Source organism: Canis aureus, chromosome 27, assembly GCF_053574225.1.
Source record: "Canis aureus isolate CA01 chromosome 27, VMU_Caureus_v.1.0, whole genome shotgun sequence".
Taxonomy (NCBI): Eukaryota; Metazoa; Chordata; class Mammalia; order Carnivora; family Canidae; genus Canis; species Canis aureus.
The window spans coordinates 28,992,444-29,013,063 of record NC_135637.1 but is presented as its reverse complement, the minus strand read 5'-3'; the positions used below and the strand labels follow the sequence as shown (position 1 = coordinate 29,013,063).

Genomic DNA, 20,620 nt, shown 5'->3' with positions numbered 1-20,620 from the left:
TATGGAACAGAGATCTCTATGTTTCACCTAGCTTTTTGTAATGGTAACATTTTGTGTTGTAATGATATGTTTATAAAAACAAGTATTTACCAGTGGTGTGATAATCCTGAAAAAATTGCAGACTCAATCTGGATTTCAAAATTTGTTTGTTTGTTTGTTTGTTTATTTACTTATTTTAACACTGTTTTGCCTAAAATCAATCCAAGTAATAACATTGCATTTATTAATAAGGACATACTAAAATCCTCCAATGTATGAGTTTTCAGGCTTTCTTTGTTCTTGGTTTTGGGAATTTGGAGACAGCTGGTGTGGTATATTGTAGAATGTCCCAGAACATGGGTTTATCTGATTTTGTCTCATGATTACATTAATATTATGGATTTGGGGGAAAATAGCACAGAGGTGAATACATGTTTTTCATGCATCATTGGGAAAATGTGTCATACTAACATGACATATCATTGAGAGTATGGGTGGGGACAGGGCACACACGGTGCTATTTTATTTTCTTTATTTATTTTATTTATTTTTTTGAAGATTTTATTTTTATTCATGAGACACACACAAACAGAGAGAGAGAGAGAGAGAGAGAGAGGCAGAGACAAGCCAAGGGCGAGGAAGAAGCATGCTCCATGCAAGGTGCCTGACACAGGACTCCATCCCTGGTCTCCAGGATCATGCCCTGGGCTGAAGAAGCTGCTAAACTGCTTAGCCACCGGGGCTGCCCCATTTGGTGCCATTTTAAATGATTATTTTTCTGTTCATAATCTATCTGATGCCAGTATATTGGATTTTGGCCATTCTGATAACTGTGCAATGGTAGCTCATTCATATTTGCATTTGCTTTTCCCTAATGATATATAGTATGGAACAGAATATCACGTTTTTTAATAATAAATTTATGTTTTATTGGTGTTCAATTTGCCAACATATAGAATTACACCCAGTGTTCATCCTGTCAAGTGTCCCTCTCAGTGCCCATCACCCATTCACCCCCACCCCCCACTCTTCACCCCTTCCTCCATCCCCAGTTCATTTCCCAGAGTTAGGAGTCTTTATGGTCTGTCTCCCTTTCTGATATTTCCCACACATTTCTTCTCCTTTCACTTATATTCCCTTTCACTATTATTTATATTCCCCAAATGAATGAGAACATACAATGTTTGTCCTTCTCCAATTGACTTACTTCACTCAGCATAATACCTTTCATTTCAATACACGTTGAAGCAAATGGTGGGTATTTGTCATTTCTAATGGCTGAGTAATATTCCATTTTATACATAAACCACATCTTCTTTATCCATTCATCTTTCGATGGACACCGAGGCTGTGCAAATAATGGTAGCAAGGGAATACAAATGACGGCCCTCTGAATCTTTTCCCTCATCACTGAAAGGAACTCCTTGTTGATGACGGAGGAGGTAAAGGGAAGAATCAGGACAGGACAGAGAAGCCCCAGCAGTCTGATCTCTGAGGACTCACTGGTGGCATTCCCATCTGCCCCTCATCAAAGGTCTCTCACCTTAGACAAAGGTAGCAATACTAGTGATTTTTTAAGATGCAAATTTGACCAGGTATGGGATTGTCTCCCCCTGTCTGAACATCAGCACTGAAAATGACTCCATGGGGATTGAGGATGAAATGTGCCTGGAGAACGTGAGTCAGAACTGAGAACTCATGAGACTCCAGTGACTCCTATACAGCATAACACTTCACTGAGGACATTGCCTGCCCAGTTTGCAAGAATTTGTGTATTTTCTTAGACATCTGGCCCAGAAGTCTGGTCTCACAGGACCCATGCGACAGCGCTCCCTGCTGCGCTAACATGCTTAGCCCACCCTCCCCTCTGACTCCACCAAACAATCCTGGAATGGTGTCCAGAATGTGCAACTTGATCATTTTAGTGTCACTGCCCAGGAAAGGAGAATGAGGAGTTGCCCCCATCACCTTTGGCCCTGACACTTATTTTTTAAAAACTAATGGTCTTCAGACAGTTAAATACATGATAAATTGCATTGTGCTCATATTACCAGATATCTCAGAATTATCTGTCATTGAGTTTGCTTCTTCCAGGTGCCTCAGGCCCTTACCACTATATCATCATCTTGAAACAAATAAATGTCATAAGGTTCTCAGGGTACCAAGGTGGTTCACACCTTGTAATAATTCTATGTGAATCCTTCTTTCGTTTGAATGTTGTTGTTGTTGTTGTTTTCTTGTTACTATATAGATTTCCTGTCAGGTCTTCATCCCCCACTGCTAAGGCTTTTCAGCCTATATTTGCTATGACAATATAATGCCATCAGGGGAAATGTGTCTTCCACTCCTACTGATTTGTCTGAGATCAATTTTTCAATGAATGTTAGCCAGAAATTCTAATTTGTTTGTCCCTCTGATATTCTTTGTATTTCTAGGCTCATTCTGTTATTTATTCAGCATGATGATTCCTATTAAAAGAACCTTACTATAAATGGACCTCTCCTCACTTTGGATGGGTTCTTCAACCTCTCCTGCACTGAAACCCTCATGGTCCTGCACTCTAATTACATTGGACCCTAACCTAGAAATATTGTTCAGAGTTCCATGGAAGTCACTGAAGTTGTGTGTCTAAGATCCGAGTCCGATAAACAGCTATTGTCTAACATCTTGCCTAACAGGGAACCAGAGGGGATGAGTAGTAGACAGTGAAGGATTAAACCGGGGCAGTGTCCAAATGGCAGGATGACACCAAGTGTGTAGATGCATTTGGATGATGGTGGTTGAAGCTTCACTATATTAAGTCATGCAATCCATTGCCACCATTTCTTCTCACTTACATAAATCTGCTTAATTTTTGGCAATCTTTTTCAGTTTTCAGTTTTCAATTTTTTCCTACTCGTTATATTCCCTCCTAAATGTTTTATTCTTTTTGATGCTATCCTAAATAGAATTGTTTATTAGTATCTTTTTTTGGGCTTCTTCATTTTGGATATAGACAACAATACCTGGCTATGATAGGGCATTACCACTTGAACTCCTGTGGGAGATACTAGATAGATCTCAATGAGGATTGATGATAGAGTTTGTTCCCTATTTTGGAACAGTAGGAACAAGTAACGAAACAGGAAAGAATATGAGAAGGAAGCTCTGCATCCGTGACCTTAAAATAAGCAATCTCACATGATTGTATGCACAGGAGAAAGTAGATGACTAAGTAAAATGGCTGCTGCCTCGATGACTTATGGGGAAAATAGAAAACCCTAAAGCTTTTCTTCTTTTGCAGTTTGACATACACCTGATTTATGTCTTCTAGAACCTATGTAGTCATTTGTGAAACATGTATTTCACAAGAACCAATAATTCTTCGGTTGTTGGAGACGAAGTAGTAATAGGGTGAGGAAGGAGCTTCCCTCTTTGTTCCTGACCCAGTGATTTGGCAGGAAGGGGAGGAGAGATATGCTTCCAGCTCTTTGCTTCCTCAGGGTGTGGCCCCTGGTAGAGGACACCCTCCTCCCTATAAGCAGCCTTTCTCTGCTGGTTCCCCAGCTTCCACTCCCTCCTCCAAGCTCTAACATCTCCTCCATCTCCTTACTGGACCATGATGCCCCGTCTCTGAGCACAATGATATCTAGGGAATGACCCTCAAGATTTGACACACAGCTAGGACTGCTGGATTATTTGAAGGATGATTTAAAAAAAAGTATATTTCATTCCAATCAAGCATCCTTATTGTCTTTTTACACTGGAATCATGCAGTGAGTAACTATAAGTTTCTGGTTATAAACTATTTCCCAGATAATGATACCTTGTTTAATTGATTCATATGTTCCACTACTGAGACTTCTTCAGTTACAAATAAAGAAGTTATGGAAATTATTCAGTATTGAACCTCTAGAGTAAGAGCCAGATATTCATAAAGTACATAATTTTCAAATACATTTTAATATATGAAATGGATATAAATATCTAAAATACATAGATATAGATGGGATATGACATATGAATAACAAAAAGGTCAGATTGTGAAAATAAGGGTAATTCACATTGAGGAGGACGGGGACCATCTAAGTGAGTCCTTAGGGGAGGAGGTTGTGAAAGACCAGCAGTCCTCCCCTGAGATGTGTGGGTCTGCCCACCTCTGAACTCCAAGAGAGGAAATATCTGAATGAGGATTCTAGGGAAGTTTCATGGACCTTCAAGAAAATTAAGGTTCCCTTGCAAAGATGCATCTTCTCTATATAAGATAGTAGCCTATCCCCAGATAACTACTCCACATGTTTGCCCCACTCTGCTTCTGGTCTTGGACAAAGGGAAGTGCAAGAAGGAGAAGTTGGAGACAGAATTATGAAACTCTGCCATAGAAAATCGTGGTTCAGGGAAATGCCCTCTCTGGGCCTGTTGAAGAATGAGAGAGGCGTTTTTCATGGAATCCCAAATGAAGGGAAGATTTTCGTCCTCTACTCTGAAAATGGAGGTGTTTAGTGTTTGGAGAACCAAATCAATAACAGACGGATAGGAAGTCAAAAGTTACAAGATGTCCAGGAGAGGAGAGAAGGTTAACAAAAAGTGCAGGGTGAGGGAGGACCATCTAAGGCAAAGGGAATGGACATCCTCTGCCTGGATCATTGTGAGTTCTCCAGCACAGAGTCCCCACCCTTCCAAAGGAGAGCTATCTGAGGAACCTCTGGAATGTGTTGGAGTGAATGGATGAGGGCATGAGGAAGCTAGATGGATACAGAAAACCAGGGGGAGAAGATTGATCTTTTCAAAGCTCAGGCTACTGTCACGTCAGAGAAGCCCCTGTGAACCGAACAACTTGTCATCTGCCACTCACCTTAATCTTCCAGTTTGAGGGAACTCCCCCGCACTCTTATAGGGCACCCCCCAGTTATTCTTCCCATCACAAGGGTCCTATCCTCAGTTGCCATCTCTGACATTTGGTCACCTGAACAAGGACCATAATCATGCTGACCTTGTTGTTCCTGGAGCTTATGTGTGCAGAATAGAAACAGGTGGGTATTCTGGAATCCCACACTGTGGAGGGGTGGCATGCTGGGCACCACGTCCTGTATGTGAGGGAAATATCTGCTCTCTGAGCTACACTTGGGTAGCAGGTGGTGTTCTCATGTGCATTTTAGGTCACAATTGGGCATTAAACGATGAAGGAAATATGATAGCGCAGCCTCCTGGGCACCACCATGATCTGCGGACAGAGTCTTACTCCTTCTTTCCTTTTGCTCTTGGGAATGGAGTCACTCATGACATATGGGGTCACATTCCCCATGATTGGTCCCTACATGATTCTGGACTGGTGATATCTTTAGTCACAGGAAGAAGGAAGAGATGATGTAGGTTTCCATGTGGGTTGAGAAATGCCACCATCAAGTTTCACCAGGGGTTATAGAGTCACAGCAGAGGAGAGCCTCAAATGAGTGGAGTCCTACTCCAAGTACCACTGAAGCAAGTTCAGGCCATTCTCACGTGTGAACAAGGTTGGCATCAGTCCTAACTTGTCAGTCACAATGGCCCAGAGCCTCCTGGTGTCCACACAATCATGACCTGTATTTAAATAAAAATAGTACTTCACAGTCAGGTTTTTCAATGACAGAATAAGATAAACCTCTTGACAACTTTTAAAAGAAAATGTATGATATGCAAATATGGAAATAAGTACTGAAATGTGGACAAAAATAAAGAATGATAAATATGGGTTAATAATAAATAACAGGTACACTTTATTAAGAAGAAGAAAAAAGTCCAAAAATGCTTTAATAGACCGTTCCCTTAGAAAAAATACACAATGTTATTAGGAATTATTCCTCAAAAAGACATAAGATACAGGGAGCTTCAAAAGAGAAACTAACGAAAATAAAGATACAACCATTCAAAATCTTTGGTAAATGGCATAGCAGTCCTAAGAGGGAAATACATCTCAATAGAAACATCCCTCAGAAATTTTGAAAAAAACCCAAATACACAAGATAACCTCACACCTAAAGAAACTGGACAAGAAAAAAAAAAAAAGAAACTGGACAAGAACAGTAAATAAAACATACACGAAGAGAAGAAGAAAGCAAAACTCAATAATAGAGAGACCAGAAGAAATGTAGAACAGATCAACAAAATGAGGTGTGGGTTCTTTGAAAGAATGAATACGAAACATAAACCATTACCATCCTCATTTAAAAGAAGAGCAGGGATCCCTGGGTGGCACAGCAGTTTAGCGCCTGCCTTTGGCCCAGGGCGCGATCCTGGAGACCCGGGATCGAATCCCACGTCGGGCTCCCGGTGCATGGAGCCTGCTTCTCCCTCTGCCTGTGTCTCTGCCTCTCTCTCTCTCTCTCTCTTTCTGTGTGATTATCATAAATAAATAAAATAAATAAAAAAAATAAAAGAAGAGCAAATGACTCTAATTAATAAAATCATGAATGAAAAAGGGGAGATCAGGGATCCCTGGGTGGTGCAGCGGTTTGGCGCCTGCCTTTGGCCCAGGGCGCGATCCTGGAGACCCGGGATCGAATCCCACGTCGGGCTCCCGGTGCATGGAGCCTGCTTCTCCCTCTGCCTGTGTCTCTACCTCTCTCTCTCTCTCTCTCACTGTGTGCCTATCATGAATAAATAAAATAAAATAAAATAAAAATAAAAAAAGAAAAGAAAAAGGGGAGATCACAACCAATACCAAGGAAATACAAATGATTTTCAAAACAAATTATGAGCAGCTAGTGCCAATAAATTAGGAAATCTAGAAGAAATGTACGCATTTCTGGAAAAATGCAAATTACCAAAACTATAACAGGAAGAAATAGAAAACCTGAACAGGGCAATAACCAGGGAGGAATTTGAAGCAGTCATCAAAAACCTCCCAAGACACAAAAGTCCAAGGCCTGATGGCTACCAAGGTAATTCTATCAAACGTTTAAAGAAGAAATAATGCCGTTTCTACTAAAAATGTTCGAAAGAATACAAAGGGATGGGATACTTCCAAACTCGTTCTATTATGGCAGCATTACCTTAATTCCAAAACCAAACAAACCTCACAAAAAAGAAGTATACATCAAATCCTTGATGAACACAGATGCAAAAATTCTCAACAAGATATTAGCCAATAGGATCCAATAGTACATTAAGAAGATTATTCACCCTGACCAAGTGGGATTTAATCGGGGAATTCAAGACTGGTTTAACACTCATAAAACAATAAACCTGATACATTACATCAACAAGGAAAAAACAAGTATCATATGATCCTCTCAATAGATGCAGAGAAAGCATTTGACAAAATACAGCATTCATTCCTGATCCAAACTCTTCAGAGTGTAGGGTAGAGCGAACGTTCCTCAACATCTTAAAAGCTATCTATGAAAAGCCCACAGCAAGTATCATTCTCAATGGGGAAACACTGAGAGCCTCCGCTAAGATCAGGAACAAGACAGGAATGTCCACTCTCACCACTTCTCTTTAAGATAGTACTAGAAGTCCTAGACTCAGCAATCAGGCAACAAAAAGGAATAAAAAGCACTTAAATTGTCAAAGAGTATGTCAAACACTCCCTCTTTGCCGATGACATAATACTGTACATAAAAACCCAAATGATTCCACCCCAAGATTGCGAAACTCATACAGCAATTTGGCAATGTGGCAGGATACAAAATCAATGCCCAGAAATTAGTGGCATTTCTGTACACTAAAAATGAGACTGAAGAAAAAGAAATTAAGGACTCATTCTCTTCAGAGAGATGGAAAAAATCATCTGAAGATTTTTGTAGTATCAGAAAAGACCCTGAATAGCCAGGGGAATTTAAAAAAAAGAAAACCACACCTGGGCGCATCACAATGCCAGATTTCAGGTTGCCCTTCAAAGCTGTGGTCATCAAGACAGTGTGGTCCTGGCACAAAAACAGACACATAGCTCAATGGAACAGAATAGAGAATCCAGAAATGGCCCCTCAACTCTATGGTCAACTAATATTTGACAAAGCAGGAAAGACTATCCACTGGAAAAAAGTCTCTTCAATAAATGGTGTTGGGAAAATTGGACCTCCACATTCAAAAGAATGAAACTGGACCATTCTGTTACACCACACACAAAGATAAACTCAAAATGGGTGAAAGATCTAAAAGTGAGACAAGATTCCATTAAAACCCTAGAGGAGAACACAGGCAACACGCTTTCTGGACTTGGCTGCAGCAACTTCTTACAAGATACATATAAGAAAGCAAGGGAAACAAAAGCAAAAATGAATTGTTGGGATTTCATCAAGATAAAAAGTTTCAGCACAACAAAAGTGACAGTCAACAAAACTAAAAGACACCATACAGAATGGGAGAGGATATTTGCAAATGACCTATCAGATAAAGGGCTAGTTTCCAAGATCTATAAAGAACTTAGTAAACTCAACAGCAAAGGAACAAAAAATCTTATCATGAAATGGGCAAAAGATATGAAGAGAAATATAACCAAAGAAGACATAGACATGGCCAACAAGCACATGAGAAAATGCTCCGCCTCACCTGCCATCAGGGAAATACAAATCAAAACCACCATGAGATACCACCTCACACCAGTGAGAATGGGGAAAATTAACGAGGCAGGAAACCACATATGTTGGAGAGGATGTGGAGAAAGGGGAACCCTCTTGCAGTGTTGGTGGGAATGTGAACTGGTGCAACCATTCTGGAAAACTGTGTGGAGGTTCCTCAAAGAGTTGAAAATAGATCTGCCCTACACCCAGCAATTGCACTGCTGGGGATTTACCCCAAAGATGCAGATCCAGTGAAACACCGGGACACCTGCACCCCGATGTTTTTAGCAACAATGTCCACAATAGCCAAACTGTGGAAGGAGCCTCGGTGTCCATCAAAAGATGAATGGATAAAGAAGATGTGGTCTATGTATACAATGGAATATTACTCAGCCATTAGAAATGACAAATACCCACCATTTGCTTCGATGTGGGTGGAACTGGAAGGTCTTATGCTGAGTGAAATAAGTCAATCGGAGAAGGACAAACATTATATGGTCTCATTCATTTAGGGAATATAAGGGAAGGGAGAAGAAATGTGTGGGAAATATCAGAAAGGGAGACATAACGTAAAGACTGCTAACTCTGGGAAATGAACGAGGGGTGGTAGAAGGGGAGGAGGGCGGGGGGTAGGAGTGATTGTGTGACGGGCACTGGGGGTTATTCTGTATGTCGGTAAATTGAACACCAATAAAAAAATAAAAAATTAAAAAATTAAAAAAAATAGTGAAAGGGAATAGAGGGGTAGGGAGAAGAAATCTGTGGGAGATATCAGAAAGGGAGACAGAACATAAAGACTCCTAACTCTGGGAAATGAACTAGGGGTGGTGGAAGGGGAAGAGAGCAGGGGTGGGGGCGAATGAGTGATGGGCACTGAGGGGGTCACTGGACATTATGACCACTGGGTGTTATGTTATATGTTGGCAATTTGCACTCCAATAAAATGTAACTTAAGAAAATAAAGGAAAGTGTTACGGGGAGGCACCATTACGTGCCAGCATCCCTGAGGAATATGCTCTACTGCGGTCACCAGTAAAGGGATTCATTACCTTAGTGTTTGTGCCCCAGTTGGTAGCTATGGCCCCAGGACTGTAGCCCACCCCCTGATCTGTCTCTGTCACTGTGCTTAGCATCAGTGTCATACACCTGACTGTAAGCTCCACAGAAGACTCTCAATGATGAGGACCAGAGACAAGGGCCCAGGGGTTTTTGTGTCACTTCCTCCTTATCTGAGATGTTGTGGGTAAGTGAAGCTGCTCCCACTACCATGTTCTGTAACACAGTAGTAGTCAGCCTCGTCCTCAGGCTGGGCTCCTGTGATGGTGAACGCCGCTTTGTTCCCAGAGATGGATCCAGAGAAGCGATCAGGGACTCCAGAGGGGTGGCTGTTAGTGTTGTAGATAATCGTGCGAGGAGCCCGCCCTGGGGTCTGCTAGTACCAGCTGGAGTAGTTACTTGTAGTGACTGACCCAAAGCTGAGGCCACAAGTGAGTAGGACTGTCCCTCCTGGAGACAGTGATGGTTCCTGGGTCACTACAATCTGAGAATCAATTCCTAAAACCAAAAAGAGAGAAAGGTGTTGTTATGGGAGACAAGAGTCACATGAATCCCTGCTTATCTGTGCCCCCAACAAATGCAAAGTCCATTTGCCTGACCTGAGCCAAAAGCAAGGAGCCCGAGAAGAAGCAACGTCCAGGCCATGGTGGGGACCCTCACTGGAGGTGGGATCCACAGTTTCTTTGGCTGGAGAAGGGTGTCCCTGGACCATTTCATGACTTCAGACCTATGAGAATAAGCAAGTGCTTTATGCAAATCAGCTTCCTCTATCCCCCTGTCCCAAGGTCACCCGCAAGTCACCTGGGAGATCTTGAAAGTCACAGATACTGGGACCTCACACACACAAATGTCTGCAGGGTGACATGGGACACAGACTGGCAGGAAGACATTTTTCTCCAAATCAATGACCTATGACTCTGGTGACGTCCATCCCAAAGTTCCTCACTGCGAATCCTGACAGCTGTATGAGGATATGGATACATTCTCCAATTCCTGGCCCAGCCTCTAAGTTGGCCCAGCTCAACTCTAACCGTTCTTTGGAACATTTTCTTCCCTCCCCAGGGACATTCTTCCTTGTCTCTTTGGAGGATCTTAGCAGTCACTCCTGCAGCCATGAGGACACTGGGAATCTCAGAGTCCATGTGACAATTGTAAAGATTGTGGTCTCCACTTCGTTAATCAGGGACCATGTCTGCAGTAGTCCAGGGTGAGCCGACCAAGGATGACTATCAGAAATGAACCCAACACTCTGTGAACAAGTGATCCTCATGGAGCATTTTGTTTTTTGTTTTTGTTTTTTCTCATAAATTTATTTTTTATTGGTGTTCAATTTCCCAACATATAGAATAACACCCAGTGCTCATCTGTCAAGTGTCCCCCTCAGTGCCCATCACACATTCGCACGCACCCCTGGACCACCTCCCCTTCCACCATCCATATTTTGTTTCCCAGAGTTACGAGTCTTTCTTATTCTGTTCATGAAGCATTTTGAACTCCATTTCCCATTGTGTTCTGCTGAGGATCAGAGGGTCCCGGAAGGCTGGGGAAGGAACCTGGAGAAGGAGGACTAACAGGAGCATAAGGAGTCTCCAGGAACAGGGGAATATGAAGCTCAGGCTTCGAGTTTGCTCAAGTGTTAGATACCAAAATGCCTGCCATTCATTTTACAACACAAAACCAGGGGAGGGGCAAGATGGCTGAAGAGTAGGGTCCCCAAATCACCTGTCCTCACCAAATTAACTAGATAACCTTCAAATCATCCTAAAAATCAATGAATTCGGCCTGAGATTTAAAGAGAGAACAGCTGAAATGCTACAGTGAGAAGACTTCACGCTTCTATCAAGGTAGGAAGACGGGGAAAAAGAAATGAAGAAACAAAAGGCCTCCAAGGGGGAGGGCCCCCACGAGGAGCCAGGCTAAGGCTGGAGCGAGTGCCCCCAGGACAGGAGAGCCCCGTCCCGGAGAAGCAGGAGCTGCACCAACCTTCCCGGTGGAAAGGGGCTTGCAGGGAGTTGGAGCAGGACCCCAGGAGGGCGGGGATGCCCTCGGGCTCCCTGGGACACTAACAGACACCTGCGCCCCAGGGAGAGTGCACCGAGCTCCATAAGGGCTACAGCGCACACTGCGGGACCCGGAGCAGCTCGGAGAGGCTCTGGCGGAGGCTCCGCCGAGGGGGCTGCTGGGCCAGGAGCGCGAACCCAACAGCGCACGTGCCGGAGCTCAGGGCGCCGGGACACAGCCCAGGATCCGGCCTCCCCCGGACAGGCAGAGGCTGGGAGGGTCCAGGACAGCAAGGACGCTCCTGCCCCAAGGTGAGTAGATCACCAGCCCCACCCCGGAGCCTCCAGGCCCCTGCAGAGGGAGTAGTTCCTGCGGGAGCTGAATCCAGGGCTCCAGGGCTGCCGCAGCCACCGGAGTTGTCCCTCCTGCGGCCTCACGGGGTAAACAAGCCCCACTGAGCCCTGCACCAGGCAGGGGGTAGAGCAGCTCCCCCAAGCGCTAACACTTGAGAATCAGCACAACAGGCCCCTCCCTCAGAAGACCAGCTAGACGGACAAGTTCCAGGGGAAGTCAAGGGACTTAAAGTATACAGAATCAGAAGATACTCCCCCGTGGTTTTTTTTTTCTTTTTGATTTCTGATTGCTTCCCCACACTTTTTTTTTCACCTTTCTTTCTTTTTCTTTCTCTTTTTCCTCTCCTTTTTCCTTTTTTCTCTTCCATTTTTCTTTTTTCTTTTTCTCTTTTCTTTCCTTCTCTCTCTCTCTTTTTCTCCTTTTCCCAATACAACTTGCTTTTGGCCACTCTGCACTGAGCAAAAGGACTAGAAGGAAAACCTCACCTCAAAAGAAAGAATCAGAAACAGTCCTCTCTCCCACAGAGTTACAAAATCTGGATTACAATTCAATGTCAGAAAGCCAATTCAGAAGCACTATTATACAGCTACTGGTGGCTCTAGAAAAAAGTATAAAGGACTCAAGAGACTTCATGACTGCAGAATTTAGAGCTAATCAGGCAGAAATTAAAAATCAATTGAATGAGATGCAATCCAAACTAGAAGTCCTAACGACGAGGGTTAACGAGGTGGAAGAACGAGTGAGTGACATAGAAGACAAGTTGATAGCAAAGAGGGAAACTGAGGAAAAAAGAGACAAACAATTAAAAGACCATGAAGATAGATTAAGGGAAATAAACGACAGCCTGAGAAAGAAAAACCTACGTTTAATTGGGATTCCCGAGGGCGCCGAAAGGGCCAGAGGGCCAGAATATGTATTTGAACAAATTCTACCTGAAAACTTTCCTAATCTGGGAAGGGAAACAGGCATTCAGATCCAGGAAATAGAGAGATCCCCCCCTAAAATCAATAAAAACCGTTCAACACCTCGACATTTAATAGTGAAGCTTGCAAATTCCAAAGATAAAGAGAAGATCCTTAAAGCAGCAAGAGACAAGAAATCCCTGACTTTTATGGGGAGGAGTATTAGGGTAACAGCAGACCTCTCCACAGAGACCTGGCAGGCCAGAAAGGGCTGGCAGGATATATTCAGGGTCCTAAAGGAGAAGAACATGCAACCAAGAATACTTTATCCAGCAAGGCTCTCATTCAAAATGGAAGGAGAGATAAAGAGCTTCCAAGACAGGCAGCAACTAAAAGAATATGTGACCTGAAAAACAGCTCTGCAAGAAATTTTAAGGGGGACTCTTAAAATTCCCCTTTAAGAAGAAGTTCAGTGGAACAGTCCACAAAAACAAGGACTGAATAGATATCATGATGACACTAAACTCATATCTCTCAATAGTAACTCTGAATGTGAACGGGCTTAATGACCCCATCAAAAGGCGCAGGGTTTCAGACTGGATAAAAAAGCAGGACCCATCTATTTGCTGTCTACAAGAGACTCATTTTAGACAGAAGGACACCTACAGCCTGAAAATAAAAGGTTGGAGAACCATTTACCATTCAAATGGTCCTCAAAAGAAAGCAGGGGTAGCCATCCTTATATCAGATAAACTAAAATTTACCCCAAAGACTGTAGTGAGAGATGAAGAGGGACACTATCTCATACTTAAAGGATCTATTCAACAAGAGGGCTTAACAATCCTCAATATATATGCCCCGAATGTGGGAGCTGCCAAATATATCAATCAATTATTAACCAAAGTGAAGAAATACTTAGATAATAATACACTTATACTTGGTGATTTCAATCTAGCTCTTTCTATACTCGATAGGTCTTCTAAGCACAACATCTCCAAAGAAACGAGAGCTTTAAATGATACACTGGACCAGATGGATTTCACCGATATCTACAGAACTTTACATCCAAACTCAACTGAATACACATTCTTCTCAAGCGCACATGGAACTTTCTCCAGAATAGACCACATATTGGGTCACAAATCGGGTCTGAACCGATACCAAAAGATTGGGATTGTCCCCTGCATATTCTCGGACCATAATGCCTTGAAATTAGAACTAAATCACAACAAGAAGTTTGGAAGGACCTCAAACACATGGAGGTTAAGGACCATCCTGCTAAAAGATAAAAGGGTCAACCAGGAAATTAAGGAAGAATTAAAAAGATTCATGGAAACTAATGAGAATGAAGATACAACCGTTCAAAATCTTTGGGATGCTGCAAAAGCAGTCCTAAGGGGGAAATACATCGCAATACAAGCATCCATTCAAAAACTGGAAAGAACTCAAATACAGAAGCTAACCTTACACATAAAGGAGCTAGAGAAAAAACAGCAAATACATCCTACACCCAAGAGAAGAAGGGACTTAATAAAGATTCGAGCAGAACTCAATGAAATCGAGACCAGAAGAACTGTGGAACAGATCAACAGAACCAGGAGTTGGTTCTTTGAAAGAATTAATAAGATAGATAAACCATTAGCCAGCCTTATTAAAAAGAAGAGAGAGAAGACTCAAATTAATAAAATCATGAATGAGAAAGGAGAGATCACTACCAACACCAAGGAAATACAAACGATTTTAAAAACATATTATGAACAGCTATACGCCAATAAATTAGGCAATCTAGAAGAAATGGACGCATTCCTGGAAAGCCACAAACTACCAAAACTGGAACAGGAAGAAATAGAAAACCTGAACAGGCCAATAACCAGGGAGGAAATTGAAGCAGTCATCAAAAACCTCCCAAGACACAAGAGTCCAGGGCCAGATGGCTTCCCAGGGGAATTTTATCAAACGTTTAAAGAAGAAACCATACCTATTCTCCTAAAGCTGTTTGGAAAGATAGAAAGAGATGGAGTACTTCTAAATTCGTTCTATGAGGCCAGCATCACCTTAATTCCAAAACCAGACAAAGACCCCACCAAAAAGGAGAATTACAGACCAATATCCCTGATGAACATGGATGTAAAAATTCTCAACAAGATACTGGCCAATAGGATCCAACAGTACATTAAAAAAATTATTCACCATGACCAAGTAGGATTTATCCCTGGGACACAAAGCTGGTTCAACACCCGTAAAACAATCAATGTGATTCATCATATCAGCAAGAGAAAAACCAAGAACCATATGATCCTCTCATTGGATGCAGAGAAAGCATTTGACAAAATACAGCATCCATTCCTGATCAAAACTCTTCAGAGTGTAGGGATAGAGGGAACATTCCTCGACATCTTAAAAGCCATCTATGAAAAGCCCACAGCAAATATCATTCTCAATGGGGAAGCACTAGGAGCCTTTCCCCTAAGATCAGGAACAAGACAGGGATGTCCACTCTCACCACTGCTGTTCAACATAGTACTGGAAGTCCTAGCCTCAGCTATCAGACAACAAAAAGACATTAAAGGCATTCAAATTGGCAAAGAAGAAGTCAAACTCTCCCTCTTCACCGATGACTTGATACTCTACATAGAAAACCCAAAAGTCTCCACCCCAAGATTGCTAGAACTCATACAGCAATTCGGTAGCGTGGAAGGATACAAAATCAATGCCCAGAAGTCAGTGGCATTTCTATACACTAACAATGAGACTGAAGAAAGAGAAATTAAGGAGTCAATCCCATTTACAATTGCACCCAAAAGCATAAGATACCTAGGAATAAACCTCACCAAAGATGTAAAGGATCTATACCCTCAAAACTATAGAACACTTCTGAAAGAAATTGAGGAGGACACAAAGAGATGGAAAAATATTCCATGCTCATGGATTGGCAGAATTAATATTGTGAAAATGTCAATGTTACCCAGGGCAATATACACGTTTAATGCAATCCCTATCAAAATACCATGGACTTTCTTCAGAGAGTTAGAACAAATTATTTTAAGATTTGTGTGGAATCAGAAAAGACCCCGAATAGCCAGGGGAATTTTAAAAAAGAAAACCATATCTGGGGGCATCACAATGCCAGATTTCAGGTTGTACTACAAAGCTGTGGTCAAGACAGTGTTGTACTGGCACAAAAACAGACACATAGATCAGTGGAACAGAATAGAGAATCCAGAAGTGGACCCTGAACTTTATGGGCAACTAATATTCGATAAAGGAGGAAAGACTATCCATTGGAAGAAAGACAGTCTCTTCAATAAATGGTGCTGGGAAAATTGGACATCCGCATGCAGAAGAATGAAACTAGACCACTCTCTTTCACCATACACGAAGATAAACTCAAAATGGATGAAAGATCTAAATGTGAGACAAGATTCCATTAAAATCCTAGAGAAGAACACAGGCAACACCCTTTTTGAACTCGGCCATAGTAACTTCTTGCAAGATACATCCTCGAGGCAAAAGAAACAAAAGCAAAAATGAACTCTTGGGTCTTCATCAAGATAAGAAGCTTTTGCACAGCAAAGGATACAGTCAACAAAACTCAAAGACAACCTACAGAATGGGAGAAGATATTTGCAAATGACATATCAGATAAAGGGCTAGTTTCCAAGATCTATAAAGAACTTATTAAACTCAACACCAAAGAAACAAACAATCCAATCATGAAATGGGCAAAAGACATGAACAGAAATCTCACAGAGGAAGACATAGACATGGCCAACATGCACATGAGAAAATGTTCTGCATCACTTGCCATCAGGGAAATACAAATCAAAACTACAATGAGATACCACCTCACACCAGTGAGAATGGGGAAAATTAACAAGGCAGGAAACAACAAATGTTGGAGAGGATGCGGAGAAAAGGGAACCCTCTTACACTGTTGGTGGGAATGTGAACTGGGGCAGCCACTCTGGAAAACTGTGTGGAGGTTCCTCAAACAGTTAAAAATAGACCTGCCCTACGACCCAGCAATTGCACTGTTGGGGATTTACCCCAAAGATACAAATGCAATGAAACGCCGGGACACCTGCACCCCGATGTTTATAGCAGCAATGGCCACGATAGCCAAACTGTGGAAGGAGCCTCGGTGTCCAACGAAAGATGAATGGATAAAGAAGATGTGGTTTATGTATACAATGGAATATTACTCAGCTATTAGAAATGACAAATACCCACCATTTGCTTCAACGTGGATGGAACTGGAGGGTATTATGCTGAGTGAAGTAAGTCAGTCGGAGAAGGACAAACATTATATGTTCTCATTCATTTGGGGAATATAAATAATAGTGAAAGGGAATATAAGGGAAGGGAGAAGAAATGTGTGGGAAATAATCAGAAAGGGAGACAGAACGTAAAGACTGCTAACTCTGGGAAACGAACTAGGGGTGGTAGAAGGGGAGGAGGGCGGGGGGTGGGAAGAATGGGTGACGGGCACTGGGTGTTATTCTGTATGTTAGTAAATTGAACAGCAATAAAAAATAAATTAAAAAAAAGAAATCAGGGTGGTTATTGAGAAAACATATAATGTAATGACACATCTGAGTAAATACTTTAGTTGATTCATGTTCATTATAACCTGAACTTGATCCTGATTCTCTCTAGCTTCCTAAAATCTCTGGCTACAAGTCTGAAAACTAGCATGTTGATTTTTCTCCCACCTTTGGAAAGTGCATTCAAACTGCCCTATATCCTGAAGTCCTGAAAGGTAACTGTGAATCCAATGATAGGACCTTCAGAGAAGTCACCACAGCTGCTCATGTAGAGGTGGTCTTCATGCCAGTGGCTCTCTGGGACAGTCAGAGATCACCAGACACATTTGAACTACAAACCAGGAAAGTCTGTAAGATTGTCACAGCCTTCTATCACTCTACCTGAAGACACATGAGCTTGACATCAAGAAATCTCCACTGGTTGCCCTCAGAACTAAGCAACTGCCTACAATTTCATCCGATCATTTACCATCCTTTTTTCCCCATACAAATGCCTCTTGTTTACTACCTGATTTCTTGAACCACAAGCCTTTCTTTGAGAATGTACCTCCATCAACCCCTCCTGAAATGGGTTTAAATAAATTGGCCTATTGTCAGGAGAGGGTCAACAAAACTGAACAATCTGCTAGCACAAGTTTTAACACATGTATCTTTGGGAAATTTCAGAGAAGGGAGGGAACTAGCTAAAGATACCCTGCCCCAGATGGACCCCTTTGGCATGAACATTAGTTTCACTTTAAACAAATGAAACTCAGCAGATTAGAAAAATTTTTAATCCCCCAAAACTGCCAGCTTGTACCAGGAAGAGAGCTATTACCAGGCTCCCTCTTTACCTAAGAGATGTATCTACACAGCAGGACAACCTCTCTTTTGCAAACAACTCCTCTCCCTTTCCCTCTAATGCACTTTCTCCTCGTTGGTCATCGGACCTCTACCCCTCTCCTTCACTCACATATGTGTCATGGTGCCTGTCTTTGGAATTCTCCACGTCTGTGTGAATACCCACTATGCTGGCTATGAAATTGATTTTCTCCTGTTAATCTGCTAAATTAGATTTAATAATTCTTTATTAATTCTTTAATAAGAATTAGATTCTTATGAAAACAAGGGACCTGAAGAACACAGGAAATACTTAACTCCACAGCAACAGGCACTGGTGAAGATTCATCAAAGGTCAGTCAAGAGTAAGCAGAGATGTTCATCACTAGGACTCTTGATCAAGAGTCCCCTGGATCAGGGGCTGATCCTATATCCTGGAAATTTGAGGTAGACGTCATCCTGCCTCAGAAATGCATCCTCACACTGTCTTAGCTGGTGGAGCCCCTAGCCACTCTTTTCCCAAGAACCCCACCTCCTTCCCCTCCTTCCAATTCTCATCCCAGTCCCGGCTTCCTCTATGTCATGAGGACTCTGACTTTCCTCATCATCATCCCCTCTCCAGTACTCCTAGTCTGACTGGGACAGAGTCCACACCCCTGCCACGCCCCCCCTACATGCTCACGACCTGCTCCATCACGATCTGTGCAGGACTGGGATGTCATTGTGGGACATCACATTCTGGGGTACACCTCCAATGTTCCAGCTTCACCCCACCAAGCTCACCCCTCCTCAGTATCCTGGGACAAGCTTTCCTCATTATACGTATTCTGTGTTCTCTCTCTTCCCCCAGAAACTGTCTGCTCCCTGATGATGGGGCCTCTCCCATGTCCACTTGTGTCCCACATCTCTAGGCTCACATGGGGCACATACTAGGTGTTCAGTAGGTGGTGTGCATGCACACTGTAAGGACAGTGCACCATCCTCAGTCAGACACAGGTTGACTCTGTGTCTCCTGTTCTGTCCTGATTTGTCACAGTGATACAGGACTGCCGATCCCAATGGTCAAGAATGAATTCTTGAGATATATAATGTTGGTAACAAGTGGCTTTTATTATTGGAGTAACAGGTCCTATGGGCAGAAAGCTGCATTGTGATTGTGAGGAGGGACTGATGATATGCTTTTTAATAAGTGGAGATTAGGGATAGTGTAAAACTCTAAGGAATTTGGAAGCAGGGCTTTCAGGACCTTCATGATTTAGCTGCTGTTAAGTTGAGGTTATTCTCAATCTTTAATAATGATAAACATTAAGGCACTAAGCAGCCATGAGTTCCTTGAGCAACTCACTCTCTACATATATGTCAGGTCTCTAACAGTGGGCTGCAGGATGTAAGGACATTTAATTTAATCTATATTTTCTTGTCTTTCTTTCCTCATCGACAGATTCTGAACAGAGCATCATGCTCCTGACAACAAGGAAATGCTCCTCAATAAGAGAAAACCATAGAATGTGTTCGAGCCAAGGATAGGGTGCAGGGGCTGAAGTAAAGAGAATCAGGATCATTTTGGAGCCAAAGCTCCATCAGGTTGACCACAGACTGCAGTTTACACCGAACAAAGGAGGAAGCTGATCTGGCCAAACAGTGGGTACTACAAAGCAAAACTCATTTCTGGGGGAAAAGCAGGTTTTTGTCTCACTTCCTCCCAGGCCCAGAGCACTGTGTGACCATCGAGGTTGTCATCATAGGACTGGCAGTAATAATCAGCCTCATCCTCAGCCTGGATCCCAGTGATGGTCAGGGTGGCTGTGCTGCCTGACTTGGAGCCAGAGAATCGAACCGGGACCCCCGAGGGTCGATTGCTATTACCATAAATGATAGTTTTAGGGGACTTTCCTGGGAGCTGCTGGTACCATTGTACATCATAACCACTGCCGATGTTGGTGTTACTTCCAGTGCAGGAGATGGTGACCCTCTGCCCCAGGGCTGCAGACACAGAGGGCGGCTGAGTCAGCACAGCCTGGGCCCAGGACACTGCAAGGGGGAGAGACACAGAGAGGATTATGTTGGGGTCTGGGGAGAAGAGGAGGAAGCAGAACTCCACATGTCCTCCCAGGACCCTTCCCCCATCCTCACATCCAGTCACCTGTGCAATGAGCGAGGAGGGTGAGGAGGAGAGGGGACCAGGCCATGGTGGAGGTCATCACTGATCCTGCCTTCAGTGGTCCCACAGCTGAACAGAGCCTCCTCTCATCTCTCTCTTCCCCTCTTCTTCTTCTCTGAGAGGGAGGGCCCATCCATGCAAATGAAACCCTGGCTTTTGACACCCACCTGCCCTTGGGTCGGGTTCCTCTGCCTTAGATGACAAGGGCATGGGCAAGGGAGGGGCTGTGTAAGGCCAGAGGGTGGGGACGTCCCAGCTGTGATCTCTCAGCAGAGGGCAGAA

At 42.9% G+C, this 20,620-nt stretch overlaps 2 gene segments (V, D, J or C); both read right to left on the bottom strand.

The window, feature by feature from the left end:
• LOC144299095 (immunoglobulin lambda variable 8-61-like) overlaps positions 1-20,620 on the bottom strand; it is a 343,361-nt gene that overhangs the window by 254,368 nt on the left and 68,373 nt on the right.
• The window catches only part of LOC144299094 (immunoglobulin lambda variable 1-40-like), a 57,845-nt gene continuing 57,035 nt past the window's right edge, over positions 19,811-20,620 (bottom strand). The window contains 1 exon segment of the V gene segment in view: positions 19,811-20,208. Coding sequence covers positions 19,826-20,208 — 383 coding nt within the window.